Source organism: Gopherus flavomarginatus, chromosome 3 (assembly GCF_025201925.1).
Source record: "Gopherus flavomarginatus isolate rGopFla2 chromosome 3, rGopFla2.mat.asm, whole genome shotgun sequence".
NCBI lineage: Eukaryota > Metazoa > Chordata > Testudines > Testudinidae > Gopherus > Gopherus flavomarginatus.
This window is the reverse complement of record NC_066619.1, coordinates 201,727,794-201,743,975: the sequence shown is the minus strand read 5'-3', so window position 1 is coordinate 201,743,975 and position 16,182 is coordinate 201,727,794. Positions and strand designations below refer to the sequence as shown.

The following is a 16,182-nucleotide window of genomic DNA, read 5'->3' as shown; positions in this document are numbered from 1 at the left end:
CCTTGTACAGTAACTGGAGTTCTTAGAGATGAGTAGTCCCTATCTGTGTTCTACTACCTGACATCCTTTCCTTCTATTGTGAGCCTTATCCTATGGTTATTTGCAGTAGAGAAAGAATTGGTGAGGTGGTTGGTCCATGGTCATAACTTATGTTACCAGATTTGCCCATTACTTTGGGGTGTGCTCAATTAGGGTTACTCTTCTGCAGGGGTGGGGAAGGGTTCTGTAATTCTATCAATGTACTGCTTGTGTCACTTGTGTTTTCATATGGAGCTCTACTTCTCCCTTCTGCAAGTCCCCTCCCAATGGAGCTATCCTGCAGGACCTAGGTTCCCCAGGGCTGGGTTCCTCCAGTCCGGGGACCGACAGACGGACACACATGCGCGCGCGCGCGCACACACACACAGACAGAGACAGCGTGTCTGAGGGGACTGGGTCAATCAACACTTTCAAGCTGACCCCTTATATGTCCCTGGACTCAGTGGGCTGGGTCAAGCTGCACTTTCAGGATGCCACCCTTGTATGCCCTAGTGCTCAATAGGCTGGGCCAAGCAGCACTTTCAGGCTGCCACCCTTATATACCACAGGTACCTCACCGGAATAGAGTAAGCCTGAGCAGGCTGAGTTGAACAGCACTTCCAGGCTGCCACCCTTATATGCCACTGGACTCAGCAGACTGGGTCAAGCAGCACTTCTGAGTTGCCGCCCTCGTATGTCACAGGTTCAGCATGTCCCTATCCCCACTTTCATGTTACAATTGTACTGGTAGTAACCCACTTGATAAGCAAACCCCATAGTACTTTTGGGCGCTACAGGGATCTTCAGCTTAGGTAAGAGAAGCGTTGCTGCAGAGTAAATGAGGGAAGCCAAAAACACCAAAGAGTAAAGTTCAGTGAGAGAGAGAGGGAAGCAACCATAAGTTATTTATTGAGTAACAGTGATAACTACACAAGGAGAGCCTAAACCAACATAAGTTACATTATTAAAAGGTTACAAAAGTCATATATAGAAAACTATATCTGATCAAACAAGTCAGGGTTAGAAAGTTATACCTGAGGTAGAAAAGAAACCAGAGAGAGAGAGAGGGATCTCACCACTCCAGGAAGCTTGAACTGGTCAGGGTTCCCAGGTGATGGTGGTAGCTCAGGGTCCTGAGTGCTGGAGACAGGCAGAGCCCCCAGCACAATCAGTCTGGGGAAGATGAAATCCCAGTAGAACTGATGCAGGGTTTGGATCCATGCATCAGAACACTTACTGGAGTGTGGGTAGGGGTTTTTTTTTGTAGGGAAACAACAATGGTTCAAGGGAGAACACTAGATTTGTTTATGGGTAAACTGATGACTCAAGGGGTTTTTTTAAGGCTAGACAATAGGAGCTGATCACTTTTGGCTATGGATGGTGTTCCTTCCAGGGAGCTCACAATGCAACTAGGCAGCTTCAGTAATCTGGATATCAATCAAAGAGTCATTACTAAAATTGGTCTGATAACTGCTGAGCTGGGTGTGTGCAGGTGTAGGTTCATTAAAATCTGGAACAGAGATCCCCCATGATGCAGTGCTTCCCTGCTTTTCTGGTCCCAGAGTTCAGTGCAGTTCTTGCCTTGGAATCTGTGTTCTCCATTCTATATGCTAATAGAGATGCCTCCTTTTCCCATCTTTGATGCAGATGAGGCTAGGGGAGTTGCCTTAATCCTATCATCCTTGTCAGGAGGGATCTAGGTGTGTCTCCCATCACCCTTCACTGCTCTCTGCGAGTCTTTTTCTCTGATAGATTTCGGCTGAAGCAGAGGCTGGGGGGTGGAGGAGTGTCCTTCATGAGTCAGACACACTGGATACTGTGCCCTGGTTCCCAAGAACACAGAGCTGACTGGTATCGCCTATGCCCTGAGTTCAGAGCACAGTGAGGCAAGAGGTGGACCAACAGACACGGCTAGCAAATTCTTTTGATGTCAGGCACATGGAGCACATGTAAACCTAGAGTGGAACACAGCTAGGGACCACATATCTCAAAGAGCTCCACTAACTGTGTACAAAGTAAGTAACCATTCCTTCTTCCTAGCATGTCGAAGTGACTTAACTACAGTGTTCTGGCCCTGGACCTTGGAGACACATACACAGACAACCAGCCTTCCCTGAAATTTAGAGAGTAGGGCTTTAGGAGGAATCAATAAAAGGGCACTAAAACACACTAACGTATGAATCAACCTGTACTTTTTAAAGGCTCCTAAGGTAGCGAGGTGCCAAATCCTATTGGAGTGGGAGTTCTCTTATCCCATTAACCTCCTTTGACAATCCCTGTCTTTAAAGGTTTCACTGAAGACAGAGCCGAAATAAAGATATATTCTTGTCTTGTTCTTATGATGACAGTATTGAGAAAAGAAAGATGAAAGAGTAGGGGTTCAAGAATGATTCTGTAACTTCTTAGGCTTGGAAACCAAGTATGTATGATTAAGAATGTCAGAAGGGATGACAAAGGAGAGAGAACTCTTTTTTCCCAGCAAATGTATTTCAGACTTTGAAGCGCTCAGTAATTTTAAAGTACAGTTTAGTCAAGACTGACAAATATAGGTACCAGAGAATGATTTGAGAAGGATGGAGAAGTGGGAATTATCCGTGTACTGGCAACAACCAAGACTGAAGCTAATAATTAGATTAACCAGAGGGAAAAGACATATAGAGAAGGCAAGTGGGCTACAGACAGAAGCACAGGACAACAAATGAGGTTGGAACAGTATTTGGTGACAAGGTGATTATGTCACTATAATATATGAAGTCTGTGGTGGCTTTAAAAGTTTAGGGGTGAACAGAGGTTGATGTTTGGTGGAATTGACAAGATTTTCTTATTTTTTTAATTTTTAAATTCATTTTAGGGATTGACGAACCATTGCATATCAAGAGAAGGAAAGTAATAAAACCAGGCTTCATACATAGCCCATGGAAAAGTGCTTATATCAGACAGCACAGAATTGATACTAACTGGCGGCGAGGAGAGCTTAAATCTCCTAAGGTAACCATTTCTGAACTATGTACATGTTGAGAATTAAATAGGATCAGCCTGTCAGCTGTTAGTTTTGTTTTGGACTAAACTAAATCATTTCTGACATCAAAAAAAACTTTTTAAAACTGTTAACTTGAAAAGAAGGTGTTGAAGCCCTTTGTGACAATTTTTTTCTTAAAAATAATTAAATCAGAAGAAAGTCATGTATATTTTACAGTGCAGAAATTTATGTATGTTTCTACCTATCCTGTTTTAAGCCAAATGAAAACTTCTGAGCATCTGTAAAGGGGAACATTTGGGGGGAGGGATAGCTCAGTGGTTTGAGCATTGGCCTGCTAAACCCAGGGTTGTGAGTTCAATCCTTGACAGGGCTATTTGGGGATTGGTCCTGCTTTGAGCAGGAGGTTGGACTAGATGATCTCTTGAGGTCCCTTCCAACCCTAATAATCTATGATTCTATGAACATCTGTAGTTGTCCTTCTAAGGGTCGGTAGAAGAGCCGGGGCCCACCCACTCCAGTGGGCTCCAATGCAGGGCTCCAGTGGTAGGCAGCTAAGTCCTGCATCCTGATGCGTTATGCAGCTTCCTTGCGGGATTTCTTCCTACTAAGTCCCCTCTCTTTCCACAGGATAAAGTAAAATATTGAACATAAGATAAAATTTCTAATCTTCAAAGCATCACCAGTCCCTTTGCAGGCTTGGTCAGGCCACAGTAGACAGGCCTCAGGCAGCAAAAGCTCCTAAAAATTCTTTCCCAAGAGCTCAGTCAACTTACCTCCACTGTCTGCCTGGCACTAAGATACTCTGCTTCCTTTTTTAAGTGCATACAGTCTGTGCAGGCTTTGAGTATGGTGGGGCAAGGCCATCTGGGACCAGATAAACTCCTTAACCTCTTCCTCTCCTCTGTAGGGTTTGTATACCTCACTCCAGCACCAAATCAGAAAATCAAAATATAGTTGCTCTTAGTAGAGTTAAATCCTACTGCTGTGGCACCATGCAACAACATTTTCACTGAGGCCCCAATCCTGGGAACGTTCACACTGATACTTAACTTTACACATGAAAGTACTCCCATTCACTTCAACAGGAATACTTATGCATGAAGCTAATCATGTTTTAGATTGTGATATGAAACTATTACATAAATTCAGATATTTGTTTTCATTTTGTGTCTTATTTTTACATACATTTTAATAACTTTTTAAAAGTAAAGGAAAGTACCTGAATTCCTTTTTTAAGATTTTGTTGCCTTTGAAAATAAAAATGAAGTACTATAATATAGATGAAAATTGTTTCATTTCAGCCTGATAACATTAGCAGGGTATGCTCACATTTTAATGATACTGATACTAGATTATAGTATCATAATGTGCTTTATTTATGCAAGAATGTAGCAGTTGTATCATCAAGACTGATTGTGTCTCTGGCTGCTCTTTATACATAAAGAACAGCCAGAGACTTACACCATTCTTTATAGAGAAATTCTGTGACTTTTCTTAATTTTTGTATAGTAGTCCAGAAAACTAAACAAACAAAACAATACAGGAGTTACCTAAAAAGCTGAGATAACCTCCTGCTATTTGAATATCTGACTGCAACTTTCTGTGTTTCTGGCAACAGTGCTGCATTTTTTGTCATGTCATATGCTATGCTGGAATTATTCAAATGGTAGCCCCAGACATTATCCAGCTTCTCATTTCATATCAACAGACATTTTGAAAAGTATTCAGATATTTTAAATAGTAAATTCTTTGTTTAATTTGCATGTTCTGATGTAACTGATCTTTACTGTACTAAAAATAATCTGTTGCAGTTTTCCATAATCAGACACTGAAAATGTCATTTTTGAAAAATGACATTCAAATCCACAAATGTGGAAATACATATTTTCTTCTCATTCGGCCAAACTAACTTTTGTTTCTTCATAACTGGTAAAGATTTCTGTAGCTCTTATTTTGGATAGTATCTGGTACCCAGTAGATCAGGAGGAGTAGGGTGGTCAAGAATATAAGCACACATTAAGATTAGTTCATAAAAATAAAAAAAATGCATTGGATAACAAGCAAATTTTTTGTTCATAGGTAAAATATTTTCCATGACATTATTCTCATGCTTTTAAAGATTTTATTTTGACATTTTTTAAATTATTTTTTAGAATACAGTGGTCTGTCCAACGGGTTATCCTAGTTTTAGCAATGATCTATCTCAATTATTTTAGAAGGAGGGTAAAAATAGTGATAATGCAGCTGGTCAGCTATGCAATGCTATATCATGGATGACATTTTATATCAAGGAAATGTCTTCCTATCTCCAGCTAGTAATAAAACAGATCTGAACCATAAGGACTGACAATGATTCAATTTTTTAATCTAGTTACATTAATTTATGCGCCCTTCTTGCTGATGTACACCATTCTGATTCTGATTTTCTTTTCTATTTATCTTCTAATCTTTTGGCTTACATTGCAACACACATTCTGTATTGCCAGGTGCTCAAAGGACATGATGATCATGTAATCACATGTCTACAATTCTGTGGTAACCGAATAGTCAGTGGTTCCGATGACAACACATTAAAAGTTTGGTCAGCAGTTACAGGCAAGGTAAGTTGGTAATTACTGTTATGAACCCATGAAATGGACCATTGGCATAGTAGTAGTAAAAGTGTGTTAGTAATTTATCCTGTTTCCCCGAACATCTTATGTCTTTGCCTTTACTGCTGTCTGGTGCAAGACAAAGATAGAATATTAGAAAATATTTGGGCAATCTTTCTCTATGCCAAAATATGTTTATTTTATGAAAGTCACCTTGATGTGAAATTATAATGCTGTTCATGTTCCATTGCATATATCCTTGTTCTCTTGGCAGCCGCTCTATTCTTGTGGAGTCATTTTTGACATTGATTACAGAGAATTTAGACACATACTACGTTATCTTCCCTATAGGTTAATTCATCCTGACTTTATTCACATCTTGTTTCTGGCTAATGCGTGTGGCTTCCACATTTATTTATATGGTTTTTAAGTTTTTCAATTTTTTTTTATTGGCTATAAATAGCCTTAGACTGTTCATTTCTCTTTATTCTAGTAACAGAGAATCTTCTAATTTCAACAGTCCAAATGTTGATAGTGGCAAGCTTAAGATATAAAAGATATCCACATTGTAATATTAGTCTTAGATGTATTTAAAGGTTTTAGTTTCTGCCTTTGCATGCCTCAAAGTGTCTTGACTGGATTGTAACTACTACCTCAGGGAAGAATAAAATAAAATGTGGTATGCAGGCAGCCACACCCAATTCATCTGGCTTCCCTTCACTAAGGCTAGTTCATGAAAGAAACCACGGTGCAATTTTAACATCCTTTCATCAAAAAGGACAAGATGGAGTTATTCTTTAATGAAAAACATGTGTTTGGTATATTCCTCCTCCTCAAAAATATAATGTACCACTGAATATATGAAATTAAACATGGCAGGATGACTTGTCAGCAGCTTTAAGTTCTCAGTAACATCTTATCTAATAATTTTAAAACATCTTTATAGGAGGGATGTTTAAGCCAAACATTAGAGAATATTCAGAAAGTGTTGCATCCAATATGGAAGAATTCTGTATTTGACCTCATCCTGACTGAAAAAGAGAAATTGCTCACAGAATGAAAAATGTAGTGGTCGCTTACATGCAGGTGACCATGACTTGATCGTATTTGTTATGTGCAAAAAGAATAAAGTCCAAACTAGTAAAATATATTCTTATTGCTTTCAAAAAGCCAATTTCACAAAGCTGAAAACAATTCCGAGCCAAAACACATGGGAAAGAATTTAAACAGAAAAATGTGAATAATTTGGAACTGTTCAACAACATTTTACTTGATGCCCAAAAAGCAACAATCAAGAAAGGAAACAACACTGATTAAAAAACAAACTGGCTTAGAGAGGAAATGAAAGCAGCAATTAAAATAAATATATATATGAATAATCAATGGAAAAGAGGAAGTTGATATCAATGAATATAAATTGAAGCTAGGAATTGAAAAACATTGAAAAGGGAAGTAAAAGGACACAAGAAGTCTGTGGCGAGCAGAGTTAAGGAGCTGTTTAAGTACATTAGGAGGAAAAGGAATCCTAACAATGGTATTGGTCCAATATTAGATGGAAATGATAGAACAGTCAATAATACTGAAAAGCCTAAATGTTCAATAAATATCTGTTCTATATTTGGGGGAAACAGATGATGGATTTATAAAGTATGATGATGAAATACTTTCCATTCCAGCAGTTACTCAGGAGGATGTTACAAAAAGTATCTAATAAAGTTAGACATCTTTTAATCAGGAGGTCCAGAAACTTGCATCCAAGAGTTTTAAAAGATTTGGTTGAGGTGCTCTCTGGATTGTTAATGCTGATTTTCAGTAAGCTTTGGAACACTGGAAAAAAAAGCTAATGTTGTGCCCGTATTTAAAAATTGTGCCTGCCCCATTGAGGGGAATTAACCATTAGAAAAAACTTACCAAGTGTGGTGCATTCTCCATTACTAGAAAGTTTTATATCAATATTGGATGTTTTTGTAAAAGAGATGCGCTAGTTCAAATAGCAATTAATTCAGAGAAATCTTATGGCCTGTGTTATACAAGAGGTCAGACTATATGATCACAGTGTTCTGGCCTGGCCTCATAATCTATGAATCGATTAAGTTTCTTTCAACTTCTTCCAAAATACTAACTATACAAAATATTTTTCAGTGTTTAAGAACACTAGTTGGACACACAGGTGGAGTCTGGTCATCACAAATGAGGGACAATATCATTATTAGTGGATCTACAGACAGAACACTTAAAGTATGGAACGCGGAGACTGGAGAATGTATTCATACTTTATATGGACACACTTCTACTGTGCGTTGTATGCATCTCCATGAAAAAAGGTAAATGTTTACTTCAAATTAGATATCTTTTTTGCCTCTTATTTTGTGATTTTTTTTAAAAAAGGAAAATGTACCTGAAATTTCATTAAGTAGTCCTAAAATAGTAAAAGTCTGTGCAATATAAAAGTATATATTACTAAAATTGAATTTATACACTCAACATGAAGAGAAAAGAGCAGCTGACTGCAAGAAGAAAAGGTGTGAGAGAATTAACCCAAGTACAGACAACATAAACCTCTCCATATAGAGTCAAACAGTTACCTATAACTTTCTTTCACAGTTGTTTGTTATTGATGTAATCCATTCTGCTATGCTACGCTACAAAAAGTCCTTGTTTTTAACTTATTTTTCTCCATTTTGTTGTAAACCTTAACCTATTTTAAAATTACATTTTTTTAAATGTCTTTGGACTTTAATATATTTTATTTACATTTCTTTTACACTGTCATTTCATTTCAACAATAGTATATCAATTCAAGAGACTTTGGCTGAGATGTTGTAGTTATTTGTTTTAAAGCTTTGCATTGATATGTAGTTGTGTCTAGAATGTTGTCTTGGTTATTCATCCCTTCTTTTCCTTCTAAGAAAACTAGGTTTTTCTGCCCAGATAGTTAATGGAATTACAGTAATCTTCATTACTATTTATGGTTCCAGTCTCAGTAGGTTAAAAACTGATATTTACTGTACAAATCAAGTGACATAAATGTTGCATGATGAAGAAAAACCTCCAAAGAGGGTTTTAAAAATAAATAAATAAATAACGATCACTAGGTATGTGTAGTGCTCATTAAAGCAAGACTATATTACCGGCTTGAGCTAACCATCTGTAAAAGTAGGTGGTGTATAATCTGTCACATACAGCTCTCCCAACCCACCTCAGTCTTGACCTGCAATATCTTGTTATTCAAGTCTGCATCTCTCCTCTTAAATACTGACTGCCAATCACACCAAATAGTTTGGTGTTGTGATGATGAACAGGGCGGGAAAACGTAACATGCTTTAACTTTCAACCTGAATAAAATATGAAGCCAAGCCAGCTCTTCAGAAGCAGGTGGACTAGTACTCAGGCCACCTCACCTTCCAGAGAGATAAGTTCAGTTTAACTGCTAAAAGGCTGATATATCAGTCTTCCTGCTTTAGCATACATGATACAAATAACATGGAAGTTTATATGCTAAGTGTAGTTTCTGTTTGTGTTTCACCAGAGTTGTCAGTGGGTCTCGAGATGCCACGCTCAGAGTTTGGGACATAGAGACAGGCCAATGTTTACATGTTCTGATGGGACATGTAGCTGCAGTCCGGTGTGTTCAATATGATGGCAGGAGGGTTGTTAGTGGAGCATATGATTTTATGGTCAAAGTGTGGGATCCAGAGACTGAAACCTGTCTACACACACTGCAAGGGCATACTAATAGAGTCTATTCATTACAGGTAAGCAATTTGCATCTAATGTTCTAGATTCCCTTGGATACACCACCTTTATTGTTAAACTACTAAAATTATGGGTACTTACTGATCTGCAGATGCAGTCCTAGAAAATACATAGAGATTCAGGTTACCCTCATCCTACCTCCCTCCTCTTGCTACACATCTTGTCTTAATTTAGAATGGGAGCCAAATCCTAGTTTGGGTCTCTGAGAGCTACCACATTATTGTACATTGTTTTTAATTTTGCTGTGAATATTCTTGTTTTCAGTGTCCCTGTTTTTCATAGCTTATCAGTAGCTGAGGAGTTAAGTCCACCAAAAGTAATGTCCCTTTGATACTCTGAAAATTCATGTATTAGTATTCTAGAATTTTAATCTTAGAGAAGGAACTTAGTGCTAAGGTGTATGGGGTAGCGCTAGACTAGTTCAATCTGTGCTGCAGTAGCTGGAATATTCATGTGCTTCTTCATGTGGAATATTTTACATCCATGAAAAAATTACTTCCTCCCCCAAAAAACTGTAGTGTTCATCTTTAAAATTAAACCAGAGCTTGTCTGTCTTACTCCAAACTAAAGAAGAACTTACTTAGTAAATAAATGCTGAAAAGACATATATCCACAAAAAGGAGAGAGCGAGCTGCTTCTGGTATTTACAAAAAACAAGCAACTTTTGGCAGCTTTGTATGATTGAACTTTTCCTTACTCTGATGTTTGAAAGGAGATTTTGTGTGTCCTCTAGAAATTGCATTTATTGAAACATATGGGGTTAGTTTGCATGTTATCCCTTTCAGTATACAATTGTTGGGTTCCCGGCTACCAACGCTTCATGGATTGTTATAAAAACGAAAACTGTGTGTGTGTGTGTGTGTGTGTGTGTGTGTGTGTGTGTGTGTGTGTGTGTGTGTGTGTGTGTGTGTGTGTGTACGGACCTAGGATTTTAATGGCTGTTAGTGAAGGGTTCTGATCAGCTCCCTGCCTACCTATGCTAGAGGCCACATCTACATTTGGAAGGTTTTGCTGGTGTAGCTGTAGCTGTACCAGCCCAGTAAAGTATATCAGCAAAGCATTCCTAGGGTGGACACTTTTGCCGGCATAGTTTATTCCAGTCACACCTCCACCCCCACTCCAGCAGAAGTGCAGTTTTGCCGTAATAACTGAGTCTGCACTAGGGGCTTTTGCCAGCACAGCTATGTTGGTCACAAATCACATCTCATCACACCCCTCACCAAGACAGCGATGCAGTAAAGTCTGTAGTTGAAGAACTGTTGTGGCTCCTCCTTTACCGTTTTACCTACCCTGAACATCCTTGTTCCGCTCTGCAGAGCTGAAACAACTTCCAGAGTCTGAGAAGGCATTTAGGGATTTATTTTGTGCTAGGGCTTGCTGGCACCACAGTCATAGAGGACAGCAGATGGAGAACTGGGAATTGCATTCTGGCTGGAGAGCTAGAGGGTTTGGTACTGTGCCTAACCCTCTACTGTTACAAAGGCCTAAGGCTAATACTTGCTCAAACTTTTTTTTTTTAATTGGTAAATATAATTAAAAACAAGAAATTGCATGTCTGCTAGGCTGGTCTGTGGCACAGGAAGTGTGGCTCAGTAACAGAGACTAGAGGATTTCATAACTCATTTTGAACATAAAATGTGTTTATTAGAAAACAAATTTTTCTTAACTTAACGTGGGGCCAGAAAGAGAATGACTCTACAGAGGTTAGAGAGTTCACCTTTTAATGTGGGAGACCCCTGTTCCAATGACTTTTTTTACAAAGTAGAACTGTTCAAGAACCTCATCTCAAACTATCCCAAGTCCAGTGGTTAGGACACTCGCCTAAGAGTTGAGAGATGTGGACTCAAATCTCTGCTCCAAATCAGGCAGAGGGAAGGATCTCCCACATCTTGGCTGAACACTGTAACCAGTGGGCTACAGGTTATATGGGGGGCAGCACTATCACCTCCAGGTAATGGTGTGTTGGTTGTGGTGTGTGTGGTTTTATGATGTTTATGAGAGAGAGTTCATGGCTGTGAATTTCAAGCAGTGATAGATGCCACCCTCCAACCTAGACTTAGGTGTGTAAGTCCCTTTGAGGGACAGGGCTTAAGCCCCACCCCCTCCCTGGTGGCTTCTTGATGGGTTTTGTTGATCCCATTCTTAGGTATCCAGGCTTCTGATACCATGCACAGGGAGTTAGGTACCTATGTCACAGCTGCAGATTCCAGTAGGCATCAGAGCACCTAGTATAGTTAGCATTGCAATGCTGAGCCTATGGCACCTTTGTGAACCTAGCCCATAGATGATAGTGGACTGGACTTCCTGCTGGAAAGCATATGTAAAATGCTAGTCCTTACAGAAAGAGTCCTCAGAACCACTGATTTATAACGCATTATATTTTTTTCAAAAAGGTTTAAATTCATATTCTTTCTTCATTTATGATTTAGGTGCAGTATATACTATCTGATCACCACCACTGGCTCTTGGTTTTAGTTGACAAAGTGCTTGAATTAACTTTTTGCTCTGATACTGTGGATAGATGTTACATAGAGTGAAGCTGTTGATTTGATCAAATGAAATATTCCACAGAAGTTTTTTGGATGAGGAGGTTGACACTGAAGGCAGACGATCCTTTAAAACTCTTCGCAGTTGCTTGAAATATCAGAAACCACTCAAATATTTTCTGTTCTGTTTGCTTGAATTTTTAGCTATGTATAATACTATTCAAAGAGAGGATCATAGTAAAGTGTCTGTCAGTATGTACTTTTCTCCTTAGTCAAGATTAAGATCTGTAGGTGTTGAACTGCAGAACTCCATAGGCCTTGTCTACACTAGGAAATTATACTGATAGCATCAGGTGTACAGGGTTAATGATAGGGCCATGTTAAACATAAGGCTTTGCACTGAGTTCTAAGTTGTATTTAACATTGTTAGTTAACATGTTGTACCATAATGTAATTTCCTAGTGTAGAGGATAGTGCAAGGTCATAGCGTATACTGTCTTATTTTGTGAAACTCTGAATTAAATGCAAGTAGCACGCTTAATTTTTTTTTCACAGTGTAAATGCTAAGAGCTTAATACAATTGCTTGTAATGTTTTTACCTTTTTTTAGTTTGATGGCATCCATGTAGTGAGTGGATCTCTCGACACTTCAATCCGAGTTTGGGATGTGGAGACGGGAAACTGCATTCACACATTAACGGGCCACCAGTCATTAACAAGTGGAATGGAACTGAAAGACAATATTCTTGTGTCTGGGAATGCAGATTCAACAGTCAAAATCTGGGATATCAAAACAGGACAGTGTTTACAGACATTGCAAGGTGAGCTTACTATCCCAATATAAACACATTCGTTTAAAAGGCTGGTGCAAAATTAGTGCAGGTCAGTCCTCAATTTACCAATTGCTTCAGTGCTGAGTGCTGCTGAAATAGGTAACTTAATATCAAAATACTTGTTCATATCTGTTAAATCTGAGCATTTCTACTTCCCATATATTGCTAGAGGACAAAAATTAGCTTTGGGGAGATTGTTTCAATTTTAGGTCAAGTCAAGCTGTGTTTTAAATGTACAGTCTTGTTTAATGCACCATTCTGGAATGGGGAAAGGGAAAAGATTCCAACCGGCAATTAAAAATAACCTATATGCAAGGAAAACTACTGCTGATCATTTAATGCTCAGAAGTTGGCCATGGCAACAGCTGTACTATTTTTTGTATTTGTGAAATTATCTTTCTGTGAATAAACCTTTTTTTTTATAATTCAATCTAAAATCATTTGCCTATTATGGAAAGACAGCTGTTCTGATAGAAATTTGCTGTCTGTATGTTAGACTAATAAACCACCAAAATATGTAGGAAATGGCATCTCAAATCAGCAGTCGACTTAGTTATTTAGGTCACTTGGACATTACAAAGCCTCCAGACTAATTGGGTTGAGAGGCAGTGAACACTGTCTGTTACAATAAATCAAGAAAAATGAATGGAAAGCAGGAAAGAGAGACAGATTTTAGTTTTCATTTTGACTGTTGCTGTGCACATGTACACACATTCACTTATTTTCCTAAGCAAGTCTTTTGTAATATCTTTCCCTGGCTTTTGCCTGCCAGCCCTGGTTCTGGGAGAAAACCCACTTCACTAAAAAGCATCATCCACTGTTTAATCATACTTAATTACTGGACAAAACAAGCTCTGACCTTTTAAAAGGACAATTACTATGGGATGGCTTAAGGGAAAAAAGGCATGTAAAGAAAGAGAGTTTTGTTATTTGAGTTAATATTTAACTATGACTTCTCTTGTCTGTGGGGATTTTGTAACATTCCACTAGAAGGGATTTTAAATTAGATTAACGCTTGGGCAACAGCACCATTTCCTGCCATCAAGGTTTAGCAGTGATCTAGGAACCAGACCACCCTTTCTTCCCAAAGGGGGTGGGAGTGATAACTACCTATTCTGTGATCACCTCCTTCTACTAGGTAAGTTCATTTTGATGAATCTCAGATGAGACTAGCCCCAGTGTTTGTTACAGTAATAACAGACAACTGTGAGGATGGGGATTTTTCAGTATCTGTTCTAGTCCTTTGAAAACGCAGAATGAGGCTTTTGTGTATGTTAAGTATTTGATTTACTCTGCATACAAATATATCTAAACATGGTAAACCCTGTCTAACCACAAGCAAAATTCTTTGGATTTTAATATTGTAGGTCCCAACAAGCATCAGAGTGCTGTGACCTGTTTACAGTTCAACAAGAACTTTGTAATTACCAGCTCAGATGATGGGACTGTAAAACTTTGGGACTTGAAAACGGGTGAATTTATCCGAAATCTAGTCACATTGGAGAGCGGGGGAAGTGGAGGCGTCGTCTGGCGGATCAGAGCCTCCAACACAAAGCTAGTGTGTGCAGTTGGAAGCCGAAATGGAACTGAGGAAACAAAGCTGCTGGTGTTGGACTTTGATGTGGATATGAAGTGAAGGGCAGAAAAATGAATTTGTCCAAATGTGTAGACGATGTTTCCCTTCCCTCCCCCTGCAAAAAAAAAAAAATCCCTTGTCCTTGGTGGTGCAGGATGTTGGCTTGGGGCAACAGATCCTAAAGACCTACAGACTACGAAGGAGGAGACTGCGAGATGACAAACTGTAACTGACAAGAGAGGCATTTGCTGTCTCATCACATAAAAAGCTTCACTTTTGACTGGGGCAGCTTTGCAAATAAGACTTTCTAAATCAAACCAGGTGCAATTATTTCTTTATTTTCCTCTAAGTGCTCATTGAGCAGAGTGGAGGTTAAAAAGTTGTTACAATTCTTGCTAACCTGTTATTTTACTACAGAGATCTAGAAAGTTGCTGCATAACATCCGTTACTGGATGACTTTCAAAGTTGTGAGCATCTGTGGCGACAGCAAAGTCAAATCCTGATGTGGAAAAGCTAAAATCTTACTGTGAATTGTTTTTGTACAGTTTTATCAGAGCTTTTTTTTTTGCCAGCCATTGCCAATGTCAATCACAGTATTAGCCTCTGTTACTCTATTTACTGTTGCTTTCATCTACACTCTACAATGCATATGTTGCTCTGAGGTGGCAAGTTGTCCTGGGTTCTGAGAGTTCTTGAATGGATTGAACTCTCAATGCTGGTGCTAGAAGTAGGTCTTCAAGTATGGGATTGTTGTCCCACCCCTGTACTGTATTCCCAGTGGCCAAACTTATTTATGCTGCTAAATGAAAGAAAGTAAAGCAAATTATTTCTTGTTTTTTAATTTTTTCTGCTGTGACGTTTTAGTCCCAGACTGAATTCCAAATTTGCTCTAGTTTGGTTACAGAAAAAGACTTTTTGCCACTGAAACTTGAGCCAACTGTGCCTCTAAGAGGCTGAGAGTAAAAAGTTTCAGACAATTAAGAGTGAAGTTTGCCTGCAAGTAAAGAATTGAGTGTGTGTGCAAAGCTTATTTTTTTTTTCTGGGCAAAAATTAAAACACATTCCTTAGAACAAAGCTATTGCAGCCTGTTCTGTGGGGAAACTTTTTTCTTTGTGAGGGCTGTGGTGAATGGAATGAACATGCATAATAAAACTGACAAAGATTTTAAAAATATAAATACAAAAATAAAATTGCTGGTCAGTCTTAGTGTTTTACAGTATTGAGAAAAACAACTGTTACAGTTATTGCTGCAAGGAACTGACACAGTGCAAAAACTATTACGTTTTTGTAATAAAGATGTACATGCAAACAAAAAAAATGAAAAAGTCAAATGGTTTGCCTCATTCTCCAAGAGCCACAACTCAAGCTGAACTGTGAAAGTGGTTTAACACTGTATCTTAGGCGATCTTGTTTTTTCCTCCCTTTTTTTTTTGTTTTGTTTCGTTTTATTTATAGTCTGATTTAAAACAATCAGATTCCAGTTGGTTAATTTTAGTTATGTAACAACCTGACATGATGGAGGAAAATAACCTTTAAAGGGATTGTGTCTATGGTTTGATTCACTTAGAAATTTTATTTTCTTATAACTTAAGTGCAATAAAATGTGTTTTTCATGTTAGCATGTCTTTTTCTTCCAATGGTTTGCTACTGTACTAATATGCAACATTGAGGCCAGTATATGGGCAAAATCTGGACCTATCTCAGATTATGAAGCGTGTAACATCAAGTCAGGTTTCTCAGTTTAGAGGGGAATGGACAGAAACCAAAATGTCTTCAAGGGCTTCTTATGTAACAAAGTTCTACAAAGAAACTCCCCCAAAGAACATGCAAAAACACTGAGTCAGCATCTCTGTGCATAAGTCACTGTACTGAATTTGTCACTGGGGCTTCAACAAAGATAGGAGTTAGCTTCCTATCACTAAGAATATACTACTAGGTTAA

General features: G+C 38.4%; 1 protein-coding gene across 7 annotated transcripts in view; it reads left to right on the top strand.

Annotated features, from left to right (window-relative positions):
- The window catches only part of FBXW7 (F-box and WD repeat domain containing 7), a 312,721-nt gene extending 296,862 nt beyond the window's left edge, over positions 1–15,859 (top strand). For all 7 annotated transcript variants that reach the window (XM_050946417.1, XM_050946415.1, XM_050946413.1 and 4 more), the window contains 6 exons: positions 2,870–3,006; positions 5,485–5,598; positions 7,732–7,913; positions 9,119–9,344; positions 12,441–12,651; positions 14,031–15,859. In XM_050946417.1, coding sequence (XP_050802374.1) covers positions 2,870–3,006; positions 5,485–5,598; positions 7,732–7,913; positions 9,119–9,344; positions 12,441–12,651; positions 14,031–14,299 — 1,139 coding nt within the window. In that variant the 3' untranslated portion in view covers positions 14,300–15,859. The remainder of the gene's footprint in view (positions 1–2,869; positions 3,007–5,484; positions 5,599–7,731; positions 7,914–9,118; positions 9,345–12,440; positions 12,652–14,030) is intronic.
- The last annotated feature ends 323 nt before the right edge of the window (positions 15,860–16,182 follow it).